Here is a 15,846-nt window from a genome sequence, read left to right as displayed (position 1 = left end):
TATTATTAAGTAGAATTGACTTTCTTCTGATACAGTCTTTTTTAATTAAAATTTATTGGGGAGACCATGGTTCATAAAATTACATAGGTTTCAAGTGTACAATTCTGTAATACATCATCTATATATCACATTGTGTGTTCACCACCCAGGGTCAGTTCTCTTTCCATCACCATATATTTGACCCCCTTTACCCTCTACTACTATCCCCTCCTGGTACAGTTTTAATGAATTTAGCTCATGTAGTTTCCTGTAACCACTACTAAAATCTAGATACAGAACATTTACGTCACCCCCCAAAATTCCCTCATGCTGTCCCTTTCTGGTCAGTTTGCTAATAACTCCTGGTAACTACTGATCTGTTCTCCATCCTTATAGTTTTGTCTTTTCAAGAAAGTGATATAAATGGGATCATAATGTAACCTTTTGAGACTTGCTTCTTTCACTAAGCATATTTCCTTTGAGATCTGTCCAAGTTGTTGCATGTATCGCACATCTCTTTATGGTTGAGTAGTCTGTTGTATAGATGTACTATAGTTTATTTATCCATTTACCCACGAAAGGGCATTTGGGTTGTTTCCAGTCTGGGGCACTTGTGAGCAGAGCTGTTATAAACCAAGGAGTGAAATTGCTGAATCAACCAGTGTTTTATCTGGTTTTGATTTTTAAAAATACTTTATATACTTAAGTTTGTTTTAGAGCCAGTTTTGTTTTATTTTGTTAATCCTTAGTTGTTTTTTAAAGAAATTTTCTAGAGTGCACTTACCCTTTGATTCCTAATAAGAGACTTAATTACTTAAATATAAATTGTAAGAAGGTACATGTTAACCTAATGAATTATTAACATTTAAAAGTATGTTCATTTATGAAAGTTTCAAAATATATAAACTAATTTATTTTACTGATGACTCTACATCCAATAAACTAAAACAGATCACTATGCAGAAGAAACAGCACCCCTTTGACTGTGTTCTTTTTACAAACTGTGTCTCTCTTCTCACTTTACTGTTAGGAAAAACTAATGTTTGCATGTGATAGAACTGAATGTGAATCGTGCGTGTTTAATTCATTCCCCTATTTCCCCAATTCCCAGCAGACTTCTGGGTGGAGTTACCATTTAGCTATTTAATATGACAAACAAATGAACATTCAACCTGTTTCTGGAAAATCCTCTCACCAGAGCTCAGGGAAAATGGGAGGGAGTTGCCATTCATTGACTTAAGAAATGCATCTGATAAGTATAAGAATTCTTTCAAATAGTGAGATTAGAAATGTGTAAATGAACAGTTATTAATATTAATAGTTATTTGATAGACTGCTCACGTCATCAGTATATAATGTGTATTTTTGTTTTATGGCTATTCAGTATGAGGGTCTGGAATGCCTTTGCAGTTTGCAGTATTCTGACAATGTGGTTTTATCACCTTTGAGAGGGCAGCAACCAGGATTATACTTGCTACATTTATTTATCAAAACGGAGCCAAGTTAATCTACGGAAAGCATCGTTTCACTTTTATGATTAATAATATATTCAAATAATGACCTGCAGTCTAATTTCTTCCTTACTAGCTTGGTGCTAACAGTGGTTTGCACATCATCATCTTTGATGAAATCGACGCCATCTGCAAGCAGAGAGGAAGCATGGCCGGCAGCACAGGAGTTCATGACACTGTTGTCAACCAGTTGCTGTCCAAAATCGACGGGGTAGAGCAGCTCAACAACATCTTAGTCATTGGTATGTTTGCTTTAAAAAAAAATACTGTGATTTCAAAACCATTAGACACTCAGGTTCTGAATTAAGATTGGTGTAGGTTGTAATTATATTATTTTGCCAACGTTTCCAAATTAGAATCAAGTGATACTGAAGAGTCTAACTATTTGAGTGTCTAGCCTGAATAGGACAAATAAAAGATGGGTTTTGGTGCTAATGGGCTTAAGCATATACTATAGTTCAACCACAAATTAAAAAGGCAGCACCAGGGGACCTCAGAGGTGCTGCAGGGTCTGTGACGGGCGGGGAGTGAGCCTCAGATCCTGCATCCCTGTTACCACTGTTTTTTTTTAACTGTTTTATGTGCTGAGGTTCTTCTTAAAATAACTTTTGGGGGGAAAACAGTCTGCTGTTTATGAAGGTTGAAAACCACTGGCCTACAGAAAAGGGAAGACTTTGGGGGCGACAGCTTGTGTTCACGTCGCCTCTCCCTCACTTTGACAAGTCACTTCCATCTCTGCCCCTGAAGTCTTCTTTTTAGATATTGGAAGTTTTCATTGCATTTACTGGCTTGTACAGTAGTGAAATCTTAAAGCCTAGTCTTGGTATTTTCACTACAGTAGATCAGGAACAAATGATTGATTTAAACAATTTTTTTATTGTTCAATTACAGTTGTCTTTCAATATTATATTAGTTTCAGGTGTATACCATAGTGGTTAGACATTTATCTAACTTATGAAGTGATCCCTGTGATAAGTCTAATACCCCCTGACACCATGCTTGGTTTTGACAACGTCCTTGACTATATTCCCTGCACTGTACTTAACATCCCTGTGACTATTTTGTAACTACCAATAGGAACAAATGGTATTGTTATTTGAGAGTAATCTGGTTTTCTATTTGACTTTTATGAAATGTCCTTTTAGCTTGTAAGTAAATCACTGTTTTTACATATACTGGAGGAACATTTACCTTATTTTTGAACTCCAATCATTTGTATGTTGTTTTAACATCTGTGCTTAGGAATGACCAACAGACCAGATCTGATAGATGAGGCTCTCCTGCGACCTGGAAGACTGGAAGTTAAAATGGAAATAGGTAAGCAGACCCGTCACTGATCAGGGCTCAGCGGGAGCAAAGTCATCTAACTTCATGCTTTAATATTCGTTAGAAAACTTGTGTATTGTGAGAAGCAGATGTTTACTTGCTTGAGTACTATAAGAAAAGCATTCGGTTATAGTAACCTCTACTTTATTTTCGCTTTTATCAGGCTTACCAGATGAGAAAGGTCGACTACAGATCCTTCACATCCACACAGCAAGGATGAGAGGGCATCAGTTACTCTCTGCTGACGTTGACATTAAAGAACTGGCCATGGAGACCAAGAATTTCAGCGGTGCTGAATTGGAGGGTCTGGTGCGAGCAGCACAGTCCACTGCTATGAACAGACACATCAAGGTCAGTAGGTCGGCTAACAGATGAGGAGTCTGCAGCCCTACAAGGACTGTGCCAGTGTTCTCTTTCAGGGTAACGCTGCCTTTTCATAGAGAAGAGACATGGTAAAAGGAGTAGGAATTAACTGTCAACTGCTAAATCTTGAGAGTAGCAGGACAAAAGGTAATGGTGGCATCAGCCCTCTGGTAACCACTGACCCAGCTACCTTAGGTTGCCACCATCTGATACATATAGATAGACGTGTAAAGATGGAGATTTTGAAGAATTTTGTTGTAATCTTCATTCTGTGTTGAGTTGTAACAACCATGTCATAGGAAGTTGGATTTTCTACATGCTAGAATATATATGGGGGCTGCTTCATTCGGCAAATACACTGAACACCTGCTGTTTTGGAGGTATTAAATCAGAGACACAAAGGTAATAAAGCATAACCTCTTCCCTCGGGGAATTCAGAGTCAGGGAAATGGACATGTTTGCAAATTAGTACAATCATGCTATTGATACCATGGTAGAAATATACACCAGGATACTTTTATTTTGGTAAATAAAGTTTGATCAAGTACATTTGATCCTGTACCATCCCTTCTCCTCTTGAGGTTTTAGTTACCACCTGTAGATGGATGACTCCCAGAATTATATCTTGTCTCTTGAAAGTATGTCTCCCACTTTCAGCTTATACTGAATACCTCTATCTGGATGTCTTATCAGGTCTCATTTAATATTTCAAAACCAAATTTGTTATCTTTTGTTTATGACCTTCCTTCTTGCTTCTATTTTGCTGTTATCCCTGTTTCCCAGCCTTAAAACTTCAGGATTATCTTTGATTGCAGCCACTCTGCCGTGTTCTACATTGAGTCATTTGCCGGATTTTGTCAGTCCTGTCTTGGTGCAGTATCTTTCAGTTCTCATTGGCCACCACCCACCTTTTGTTTGATTAATCTTCCTGTTTCATATTATTCTACCCTTCAGAAACTTTCAGTGACTCACCATTGTCTACAGAGCAAAGTACAGGCTTCTTAGCCTTGTCTTTAAGGTCCTCTAGTCCTGACCCTAAACTAGCCTTTCCCGATGTGTTCCCAATTATTCTCCTTATGCGGTAGTCAAACTGAAGTACTCACTGGTCAGCAGACATTAATTTATTTTTCTACTTCGCAGCTTTTGTTCTTTTCTTCATTGAGAATCTTTCTCTGTTTACTTATCTTTTCAATTCCTAATTCATGTGTCACCACTTTCTTCAAACCTGTTCTGATTTTCTCTTTCAAGAATGATGGATGTATTATTTTCCTTCTTGAAACAGTGACGTATCATTTATGGTGCCTTTGGTTGACTTTGGTGCAACATAGATTTATTCAGCACCTACTATATGCCAGACACTGTGCTGGGGGTTAATACTACAACTGCAAAAAAGTAAATCACCCAGCCTTGGGTAGCTCACAGTCTAATGCTCACATGCAGTAATAGAAAGTACGTGGTTGGTAAGGAAGTGAAAGGTGTCAGATGTGGTCAGCGTGTGGGCTGAGAGGAGCCTTCACAGAGAAATTTCTGGGTAGATGTGTCTCTTGGTGGGGAGAGCATTGTAGGTAGAAGGAACACATATGCAAAGGAACAGAGACACAAAGTAGCGTGGTGTGTTAGGCTAATTCAGTATTGCTTCCGCATAAAAGGGAGGGGAGGGGAGGTAGAGAGAGATTGTGAGGGATAAGTCAGGAGACTGAAGCAGGGCTTGGAGCACAAAGAGCCTTTCATACTGTGCTAAGAAGTACGGACTTTTTTCTGTGAGTAGTGCTAAGCCATTGAAGAGTTTTAAGAATAGCGGTGGCATAGTGTTAAAACATAAGATCACTCTGGCAGCTGTGTCGAGTGGAATATTTAGGGGAGTGGAGTTGTCGAAATGGACAAGAGAGGGGAACATTTATAACTGGTCTTGCAGGAAATTTAAAAGCCTGAACAGTTAGGTTGAATATGTTCTAGTTATTTGGGTACATTCTATCAATGGTTCTAAACAGGAGTCAGCAAACTATGGCCAATGGGCAATATCTGGCCAACCACCAGTTTTTATAAATAAAGTTTTTTGGAACACAACCACACCCATACATTTATGTATTGTCTATGGCTGCTTCCATGCCACAGTGGCAGAGCTGAAGATTTGCAACAGAGACTGCATGGCCTACAAAGCCTAAAGTATTTACTATCTGAGTCTTTACAGAAAAGTTTGTCAACCCCTGTTCTAGATTTTAAGTTCATATCTTACCCATCTCTGAATTTCCCACAGTCAAATAGGTCTACCTACTGAAAACATTGTAGGTGTTTAGTAAGTATTTTTTTAATTAGTAAACTTATATACTATGTATTCTGAATCAAAGTCCATCCATAAGTCTTAATTTCCCTGCATACTAAAAGTGACTTTGTTCTAGCTCAGTGCCATACTGGAGGAAGCCCTTTAGACAGGTAAGAAAAATCTCTTTAAAATACTGGAGACCCAGTAGGAGGAGGATACCAGTACTACTGCATTAAAAAAGAAATGCCAACGGTCTAGCTAGTGTGGGAATATAATATTGGGTCCTTTACAAGATGGGTCCTTTCTTGTCTCTTCCTTCCTTCTTTCCTTCCTCCATCCCTCCCTCCCTTTATTTTCCTTTTTTCTACTTACCATAAGAAATATCTTAGCAAGAAGTGATAGTGACTTCAAGAAAAACTGTGTAAATGATGTGAAAATTGCCCCCCCACCTCAGACCGCGTCCGTGCTTCCTAATATAATCCACAATAATTACTAGATTTTTCATCGGCGTTAGCCACTGGATTTTTCTCTTATTTTAGTTATTTGCCATTTTTACCACAATAATCTTATCCCAACATATGTCTAAGCCATCGTCTCACTAAGGCACATGCTTTCTTTAAGCACTGAGGTGTGGTGGAAAGATCACATGTCATAGTCATAAAGTGTGGCTATGCTTTACACTTCTTTCACTTTTTTGTTTCTGATTTGTCAAGGGGTAACAACTACCTATTTCATTGGCATTTTGTGAAAATGAAATCAAATACTGTTTATGGAAGTGCCTTACAAACTATATGTAAATGTTACCTGTTATTTCCATTTTTGTTATTATTGGCTGATTTGAGAGGATGCCATGTATATATATTCTTTTCAATATCTTCAGTTTCTGATTTTTGTTGACTGTTTGCGGTTATAATTTTTTAATTGTAAAACTAATATGTTAGTTACCTGTGTACAGAATATATTATCCCTCAAATTTTCCACTAAGAAGTAGGGCAAATAGTGGACATTATTTCCTCGCTTTTTCCATGTGGCTGAATTATGTTCAATTTTAACTTCAGGTGATGCATGTTAACTTGTGATCAACACCTTTTGTACCAAAGAGCTTTTAATTTTTTTACAATATCTATGGAATATCTAATGCAAGGGACTTGTAGGCACTTCACGGAAGGGAAAGATACGTAAGACCCTAACCTTACCCCCCAAAAAAGAAATAGTACTAACATTTACTTCCTCTTCTGCATTTTTAAAAATCTCTGTTGTCAAAAAGTCTTTAAGCACTGTTTTCCCGACAAGACTCCTCAGCTGAACAAAAGGCACACAGTCTTAGTATTGCCGTTGCTGTGGATGTTCAGATCGCTTCTCTAGTAGTGATTGATGAACATGTAATTTGAAACTTGTGATTTAAAGTCAGTATAGAACTTATACACAACATCCAACTGTTTGTTATGATGTTCTTTCTTTGTATAACGAAAAGCCATCAGTAGTGTTATTTTGCTCCCTTTTCAAAAGATTTAGACTTAAAATCAAGTGGACCAAACTAAACAACAAGTCTTCCCTGTTAAACTTCTTTCAGGCTTTCTGAAACAAGTGGAAAATCCAATCATGAACAGCTGATGTTTGTGTCACTTGTACTTGAACCCATGTTTGTGGTCAACTAAAATTCATGTGACATTTGGTTGTTTTTATCTTGAAAAGAATTTATGCTTCAGGTAGAGAAGATTCATAACCCAAATTTCTTCTGTTCTAATCTGTTGTAAGGAAATAAATTGAGGACACACACACATGTACTTTACAACTGAATCAAAGCTCTGGTTTATGTTTGCAGAATTTCAATAAAATTATTTCTTATTTTCTGTAGAATTTTGATTGATTAAGGTCATTCTACCCTTAATTTAAGAGGAATGATAAGAACTCTGAAAGGTCAGATTTAAAAGGTTATGAAATTTAAGGGTGACCACTTGATATTTGCTAGTGTTGAAATACAAGTTTATTAGTTCCTGCAGGTATAAGCTGAAAGATGTTGCCTCTTCAATATTGATTAGCTGTTATAAATAAAATGCAGGGAAAAATCATTCTAATTCAGACAAATGAGAAAAGGTTTTCTGAATGAGTAAAAATTTAGAACTGTAGAATTTTTAAAAATAAGAGTTCACTGATTTTGATAAAATAGTGAAAGTTAGCTAAGAGAAATCCTTAGAAAATGTATTTTAATGAATAAGCAGGAGTCATTTATAATTGTAATATTGATTGTTTACAATTAGGTAACTTCTAAACTTCTTGGAGTGCCTAAAAACAACTTGTTCTAAAATTACCCAATCCATCTTAATTTACTTTTAATTCATTAGATGAGTCCTTTCTTGATAGTGAAAAGGTAAGTTTCACACCAGGTTCAGTCCTGAAATCTATCACATTTTTTGGCAAACGTTGAAAGACAAGATTTTCCCTTCATATTGTTATATGTTTCTTTTCATTTATCCTGAATATCATTTGAATTCAGTTTCAAATGACTATAAGAGGAACTCAAAATTCAAACCATCGTGGTAAAAACTTAGTATATAGAGAGAGTATAAAGTGAGTCTGGTAGCTTCATTGGGATTTTAATACGATTCTGTCGGAACTCGCTTTTCACTTTCACCTGAGAGTTTACACGTTGTAGAATCCTTTTAGATTTGTCAGAAAATCTTAATCAGAGATTAAAACCTTTAAGTAAGACTACCTAGGAAGGAGGGCTTATAGCTACCCTTAATTAATTTTCCCTTACCCCTAATTTAAGAAAACTTCCAGGCTTGTATAAGGATAAAGTGAAATAATGGATATGATGAAATGAGATAATGGATATGAACGTACTTTAGAAACTATAAAGCTAACAGAGATTTCTAAATTATGAACTGAACATCATAATTCTTTCATGGAGATGCTTGTTTCCTGTAACACCATTTCCCCCCCCTTTTTTTTTTTAGCTTAGAGATGTCAAATAAATGTGATTAATATTTATTGAATGCCTAATATATGCCAATGAAAACAATTAACAATTGTGCCAATTAACAATTTAAATGCTAATTGTTCTCTTTATTTAAGTAGAATATTGGTCTATCTATTTAAATATTAGTTGTTACTTAATCTCTTTTTAAAAATGTAGAAGTCCTACATGAATACATTCTCTTGTAGAAGACTCCAGAATGCCAAAGTATGTAAAGAAAAGTGAGAACGGCCATCTCTGACACACCTTCTCTTTCCTTCTCCAGGGGAAGCCAACATTTGGGATACAACTTTATAGTCTATTTTCTTTACATTTATATTCATAAACATATATGCTTAAAAAAATTAATGGAATTGTACTGCAGCTTATACTTTTCACTTGACAATATGTCTTGGATAGCTTTCCAAGTCTTGATTGTTTTGGACAAATGCATAATATTCTAGACTATTATGACACAATTTAAAATGTAAGATCCACGGGGCAGGAAGTTTGTCTCCTACTGCTGTCTCTAGTGCCTAGAACAGTGCATAATGCTGTCATGGAAATGCTTGCCTGTGTCTCCCAGTGTACACATGGAAATCATTTTTTAGAATAGATAGCCAGATGTAGTTTGAAAAACAATGTGGTTAGATTGTCTTCTGGTTTCTAGTGTTGCCAGTGAAAGTGATCAGGCCAGTTTTATCCTGGTTCCTTTGCAGGGAACCTGTTTTTGGTTTCTAAAAGATTCTAGGACTTTCTCTTCACCTTTGGTGCTCTGATATTTAGCAGCAGTGTGTCTAGGGAGATGTGACCATCTTTTCATTTATCCTGATCAGTACTCATTGAACCCTTTAAAATGCAAACACACCTTCCTTCAGCTGTGGAAAAATTGTTTTTCTTCTGTCTTTTATTGTTTTTTTTCTCTCTATCATTCTCTTCTCTCCTTCTCAGACTCCTCTTAGATCAGTGTGAAAACGTCTTGCTGTATCTTCCATATTTTTTAATCTTTCTCACTCTCTGTTATTTCATGGGATTTGGGGCAGGAAGGGAGATAAATAAATGTGTTCTGTTTGTCATTTTGGTCCCGTTTCCTGACATAGCTCTTTTTAACCCATAAAGCTAACTTGAAAAAAGATGTCTGTCATTTTATGTGTCTCAGCAGTCTGTTTCTAAAGGAACATGACTCATATTTCATAGTAATCGATAGGAGGTTGATATTGCTTAACATACTTTTGTTTTATAATCAGATTTTTTTTCAGATAACTTTTTAAAAAAACCATAGTCCCATTTTAAGAATTAGACTCATTTGCTTTGTGCTATTGGGAGTGAGCTCAGTCACATTAAAAAGTGTATTGGTATCTCAATCACTCATCAGGTCCAGGCAGCTCCAAGGCTGACAAAGGCCTTGACGCTTCTCCAGATGTCTGTTCTGTGTCAGCTCCAGGTGCAGTCAGCAGAATATTGGAGCTGGCACATAGGTTCTTCAAGCACAAAGTATGAGTACAAAGCAAAGTTTTAGGTCCTTGGTCTCCGACATTAATGGTTTGCAAACCTGGTTGAGCATCAGAATTACCTGTGGCACTTCATAAAAATATTGATGCCTGGACCCTCTGCTGGACCTGTTAAGTCAAAATCCTGAAACGGGTAGGGCTGGGCATCTATAGCTTTAAACGCTCTAGAGGTTATTCTGACATACAGCCAAGGCTGAGAGCCACTGTTCTTAGAGACCCTCTATGTGTTTTCTCTGCCTCGTGCCTCATTTAGAAAGAAATGGCTGTCAGTGTTCTTTGGTGCAGACATGTCGTAATTTACTTAACTGGTACCCATGTGGTGGACATTTAATTTGCTTCTAGTCTTCTCCTATTACAGATTATTGTAGTAGATGTCCTGGTAATATAACTTTGCACACATTTGTGAATATATTTCTGGGATAAATTCCTAGAAGTAGAATTGTTCAAGCAAAGGTATACATGTTTGTGAATTTGACAGAGAGGTTTCTTTTTTTGTCTGTGAAAATAATGCTTTTTAAAATCTTTAGGTGTTACATTCTTAGGCTGAAAATATTCTTAAATCTTGGTCCTTACATTTTGTTTTCATTTCTAACTAGGCCAGTACTAAAGTCGAAGTGGACATGGAGAAAGCAGAGAGCCTGCAGGTGACAAGAGGGGACTTCCTTGCTTCTTTGGAAAATGATATCAAACCAGTGAGTATGAATATCGAGTGATGTATAAGCCAAAAAAATAATAATAATTCAGGAGAAAAATAAGTACCATTTTACCCAGTGTTATGGGATGTTATATCATATGTAGTTTTGAAAAATCAGAAAATATCAGTATTGGAAGTGTCCAATATAAGAAACATCTGTACAATAACCGATGGCTGGGTAAGTAACCGTAACTACTGAAATACTTCTCGTGATAGGGAGCTCACCATCTTATGAAGCAGATCATGCCATTTTGAGACTGATTATTAGTTCTTTATATTGAACTAGAATTCGTTTTCTCATTGGTTCTTATATAATCTGAAGTTACCGAAAACAAAATTCATCCTAATTCATCCATCCTCCATATGTTAGTTATTTATGATATTTAAAATGAACTCTCATGTCCTCCTCTCTCTCTGCCTTTCCCCAACCTCCTCCAAGGCATGCCTTTTTCTTGGAACTAGAGGAACCTCTAGTTCCTCTAACTGCTATGGTTTCGAAGAACTCTTAATCATCCTAAGGGCCCTTTTAAGAAAAGGTGTCAGTTATCTTAAAATGCACTCAAAGCTCAATAGTCATAGTTGGAGCTTTAAAATACTGTATAAGGTCATTAACCCATTTTCCTGTAAAATAACCACTAATATTTGAGTAACCATTGTTTGGAGTCCTATATCAGTACAAAAACATAGTGTAGAAAGGCCTTTTAAAGAGGTATGTATATGTTTGTTTTTATCTTTCAAATGGACCTCAGGTGCACAGAATTGGATTAATCTTAATTTTCAATTCATGGCACACTGTTGTCATTAGTCTTCAAGGTCTGTAAAATAAAATACGGGACATGTAATGTTCCGGGACTTGCTATTTTATTGCATATTTTATTAGCAAGAATTATCCATATGATTTACTGTAGCGATATATCATGCATTTTCATTGCTGAATAACATTCCATTTTGTGTGCCTACCACAATTTATCTATTTTCCAGTCTATGGGCATTTGGAACGTTACCAGTTTTTTATATTACAAACAAGGCTGCTATGAGCATTCTTGAACTAGTTTCTCTTAGATATATATTTAGAAATAAAATGGCTGGTTTGTTGTGTATATGAAGGTCCAACTCAAACTGAATCATTTCAAACTTTGCCTAATGGTGGAACCAATAAGCACTGCGCCCAGTCAGGTAAAAGGGATCCTGTTAACCTCCATTCTCGACAACACATGGTATAGTCAGACTTAATTTTTGCCATTCATTTGGATGTAAAATGGGATCTCATTTTGGTCTGATTTGCAATTCACTGATTACTTACAAAGTTAAGCATTTCTCCATATGTTTATTGGCCATATGAGTGCCTTTTGTGAAATGTGGTTCACGTCTTTGCCTATTTTTCTGTTGTATTATTTATTCTTTATTTGAGCTGTAGAAGTTCCTTTATATATTCTTGACAATAATTATTTATTGCAAGTATTTTTTCAAGACAAAAATCAATTAATTTTAGCCCTGTCTACTTTTTTATGACTATTGTGACTTTTAAATATAAAATAAGTACTTTTAAAAGATACTGAGCAATGGAAATGGTTTGTCTTTTGCTGTTGTCATTTGTAATAGTTACCAAAAATATTAGAGCCCAGCCTAACTGATCTACTCCAAGATTTCTTTAATGACAAATAATTTGGCTACGAGAAAGGGGGAACCAAGATAATTAAATAAAGTAATAACTTACTTTTATTTATTCCAAGGTTCTGGCAGATAAAACAAAAAATTAATGATGGGATAAGTAAGGAAGACTCGTACATACACGTACTGTGTAGCCTGGGAGGGTCACTGTTTCCTGGTTCAGGTATCTTAAAGCTGCTGCTGCGAGGCTTGGAGTGTATACATGGAATTATTTAAGATAAAAGCCAGCCAATCTACATATTTCCTACATTCAACCAATATTTATTATGGTCTTCCTTTATAACTTTTTACTGGACTACTGCATTCACCATATCCAGACCAGGGAATGAGGACTTCCCTCTATACTCAGGAATCAAAGGACTGGTGTATGCAGGGAGCAAAGAGAGGTCTGAGAAATGATTTGGTGGCAAAGTAATAGAGTCATGAGACCACTATATACTGTTTTACAGTATGACAGACAGCATTACAAAGGATGACTTTCTATGTGGTGCAATTCTAAAGAAGCGTTAAAATTATTCCATACTTCGGGTAATGAAAAATTTACTTTTTGAAGGATGTGATAATTTTTAAAAATTTGAAATTCTCGAGACATAGGACCTTTACATTACATTGGATTGTTTTCCTACTCATTTTTTTTGTTGTTAACCTTATGAAAATACAATTCAATTATTACATATAATAATTGCTTTTATTTTCTTTTCCTAACCCTTCGATCTTTCATTATGGCTGCTCATTTCTACCTCATTTTAACTCTTGTATTTACACGCATTTACTTACCTTGGTGCCATTCAACTATGTGCTCTACCACCAAGCTGATGTGAACGGGATCTCCTCATCACTGTTTTATACTCCCATTGTCATTCACGACACCTGCAGTCATCCTTAGGGTACTAGCTGTCTGCTGAACCAGTGGTTGCTAATTTCTAAGTCTATAATCGCTTTTTGTTCTTAGCAGAGACCCTAACCTGTATACTCCTTACAGAAACAAGCATGTTGGAACGTACCCTTTCTCAGGGATTACGAGGGCTTGGGCTCTGGTAGAATCTGAGCCTAGAATCTATTGTTTTATTTCATTAAATCACCCAATGCAGGTTCCCCACCCCCACCCCCAATTGGGTGAAAAGTTAAATGGTTAAATGAGAAATTATTAACAGTGTTTTAGGGCTTTTTGCTTTTCAGGTTTTTTTACATAAATATTTTAAGTCTTAATACCAATGCTCAAAAGGCTTTAAATTGTCCTTTTCCTTCACAGGCATTTGGCACAAACCAAGAGGACTATGCAAGTTACATTATGAATGGTATCATCAAATGGGGTGATCCAGTTACACGAGTTCTAGAAGACGGGGAGCTGCTGGTTCAGCAGACTAAAAACAGTGACCGCACACCATTGGTTAGCGTCCTTTTGGAAGGTGAGAAAAAATGATGAGATGACATTAAAAAATTAAAAAAAAAACACCAAAAACAGCACTTTTACAAAGCCATTTAGCACATTCCAGGAAAATGAGTTATTTTCATTTCTAAACCTGTTCATCATCTGCAAATAGTAACCCAGCCTATGTACCGATACAAGTTAAAGTTCTCCTGGGGATAGAATGTTACTGATGCATGATAGCAACTAGTTTTGTATCTAAATTTCTGTGTTACTTAATAGACTGTGTAATACCACATAGTACTCTATTCAGTTAAATAAATATTCACTGAGTACTTACTATGATTTAGGCCTTGAACTAGTTCCTGGGGATGCAAAGACATTCACAGAGTTCAGTTTGGTCATGAATAAAGACATGTAGACAAATTCCTAACTACAGTGTATACGTGTCAAGGTGTGTGTGAATGCAAGTCATTTCGCCCAGCGGTGATGGAGAAAATTTAATTTAGTGTTTAATTTAGAGTGGTGTTTAGTGGTATTTAATTTAGACTTTGAAGAATCAGTTAGGATTTTACCAAGTAGACAAAAAGGGAAGGACATTCTATTCACCAATTGTTTGTTTATAGTTATGATTAGTTCAAGAGAAACATTCAGCGAGTCCACATGACAGAGGAATCTAACCCTTCCAAAGTTCTGGGGGTACAGGTTCACTGAGAGACACACATGAAGCCAAGACCTGAAGGATGAGGAGAAGCTGGCCAGATAGCCTAATCCGGGAAGATGTTCTAGGAAGAGGGAGCAGCATGTGGAAAAGCCCTGGGCAGGAAGGAGACTGAAATAGAAAGGGACATTGGCTAGACATGAGACTGAAGAAGTAGACAGGAGCCAGTTCGTGCAAAGATGTGTAGACCATGTTAAAGGTTTAGACTCCATCTGAGGGGCAAGGAAAGCCACTGTAGGGTTTTAAGCAGTGAAGGCAGCCAGCATAGATAATCACATAGGGTAGTTCCATTTTGAGAGGAGAAGAAAGAGTCGCGTTGAGGGCTGTGAAGTCCAGAAAGAGTTTTTTGGTTTATTAAATTGTTAGGTAGGTGAGAGCATGTTTAAATGCTATTGAAAAGGCTTCAGGGAGGAGGAAGAGATGGAACATACAGGGTACTATCAATAATGTCAGGTTTCTGAGAAGATGAGAAGGAAGAATTGGTTGGTTTATGGGTGGAAGAGGGATACATTTTCCATTACACAGAAGGGAAGAGGAAGAGCTGTCTGAATACAGGTAAGTTTGTAGATATGGGTTGCCTTTATGAGGAAGCCTGCGTCTTTAGAATTCTAGCTTTTTAAGTCACATTTGCTTCTAATAAGGCAGTTTTTCCCTGTCTCCAACATCATTTCCTAAGATTGTATTTTTTTGTTAGACAAATGACTTGATAGAGCTACTGTGTTTCCCCGAAAATAAGACCTAGCCGGACAATTGGCTCTAATGCATCTTTTGGAGCAAAAATTAATATAAGACCTGGTCTTATTTTACTATAATATAAGACCGGGTCTTAATAATATAATTATAATATGGTATAATATAATATAATAAATATAATACCAGGTATAATATAATATAATACCAGGTCTTATATTAATTTTTCCTCCAAAAGACGCATTAGAGCTGATTGTCTAGCTAAGTCTTATTTTCGGGGAAACATGGTCATAACATAAATACTGATATGTGTTTGAATGCACTTTTTTTAAAGAAGCCAAACCCTTGCATTTTATATATTTATCCAGAAGTTTGAAAGATTAAGGCTATGTGAGAAAGAAAGAAAGAATGTATTTCATCATACTTTTGAGAAATGCTAATCAGTTCATTAAGTTTCGTTGCTAATAAATAAAAGAAAACATGTCTGCCATGAAATTGTGTCAGGAAATGTTAATGAGCAACTAACTAGTTGAGACCTCAGTACATTGTGGATAAAAGTTTCAACTTGTTTGCTTCCCCTTTGCTTAGGTTGGCTTTTTTCCCCTGACGTGCTCATGTCTTTATGCAGGCCCTCCTCACAGTGGGAAGACTGCTTTAGCTGCAAAGATTTCAGAGGAATCCAACTTCCCCTTCATCAAGATCTGTTCTCCTGATAAGATGATTGGCTTTTCTGAAACAGCCAAGTGTCAGGCCATGAAGAAGGTATCAAAATTTTTACTTTCATTTTAA

General features: G+C 36.4%; 1 protein-coding gene across 2 annotated transcripts in view; it reads left to right on the top strand.

Annotated features, from left to right (window-relative positions):
* NSF (N-ethylmaleimide sensitive factor, vesicle fusing ATPase) overlaps positions 1-15,846 on the top strand; it is a 126,736-nt gene that overhangs the window by 70,474 nt on the left and 40,416 nt on the right. For both annotated transcript variants that reach the window (XM_019732985.2, XM_074320757.1), the window contains exons 10-15: positions 1,567-1,732; positions 2,733-2,807; positions 2,980-3,167; positions 10,509-10,604; positions 13,530-13,686; positions 15,686-15,819. In XM_019732985.2, the coding sequence (XP_019588544.1) occupies positions 1,567-1,732; positions 2,733-2,807; positions 2,980-3,167; positions 10,509-10,604; positions 13,530-13,686; positions 15,686-15,819 (816 nt within the window). The remainder of the gene's footprint in view (positions 1-1,566; positions 1,733-2,732; positions 2,808-2,979; positions 3,168-10,508; positions 10,605-13,529; positions 13,687-15,685; positions 15,820-15,846) is intronic.

The sequence above is a fragment of the Rhinolophus sinicus genome, linkage group LG15, assembly GCF_036562045.2.
Source record: "Rhinolophus sinicus isolate RSC01 linkage group LG15, ASM3656204v1, whole genome shotgun sequence".
NCBI classification, from domain to species: domain Eukaryota; kingdom Metazoa; phylum Chordata; class Mammalia; order Chiroptera; family Rhinolophidae; genus Rhinolophus; species Rhinolophus sinicus.
This window is presented reverse-complemented; position numbering and strand designations above follow the sequence as displayed.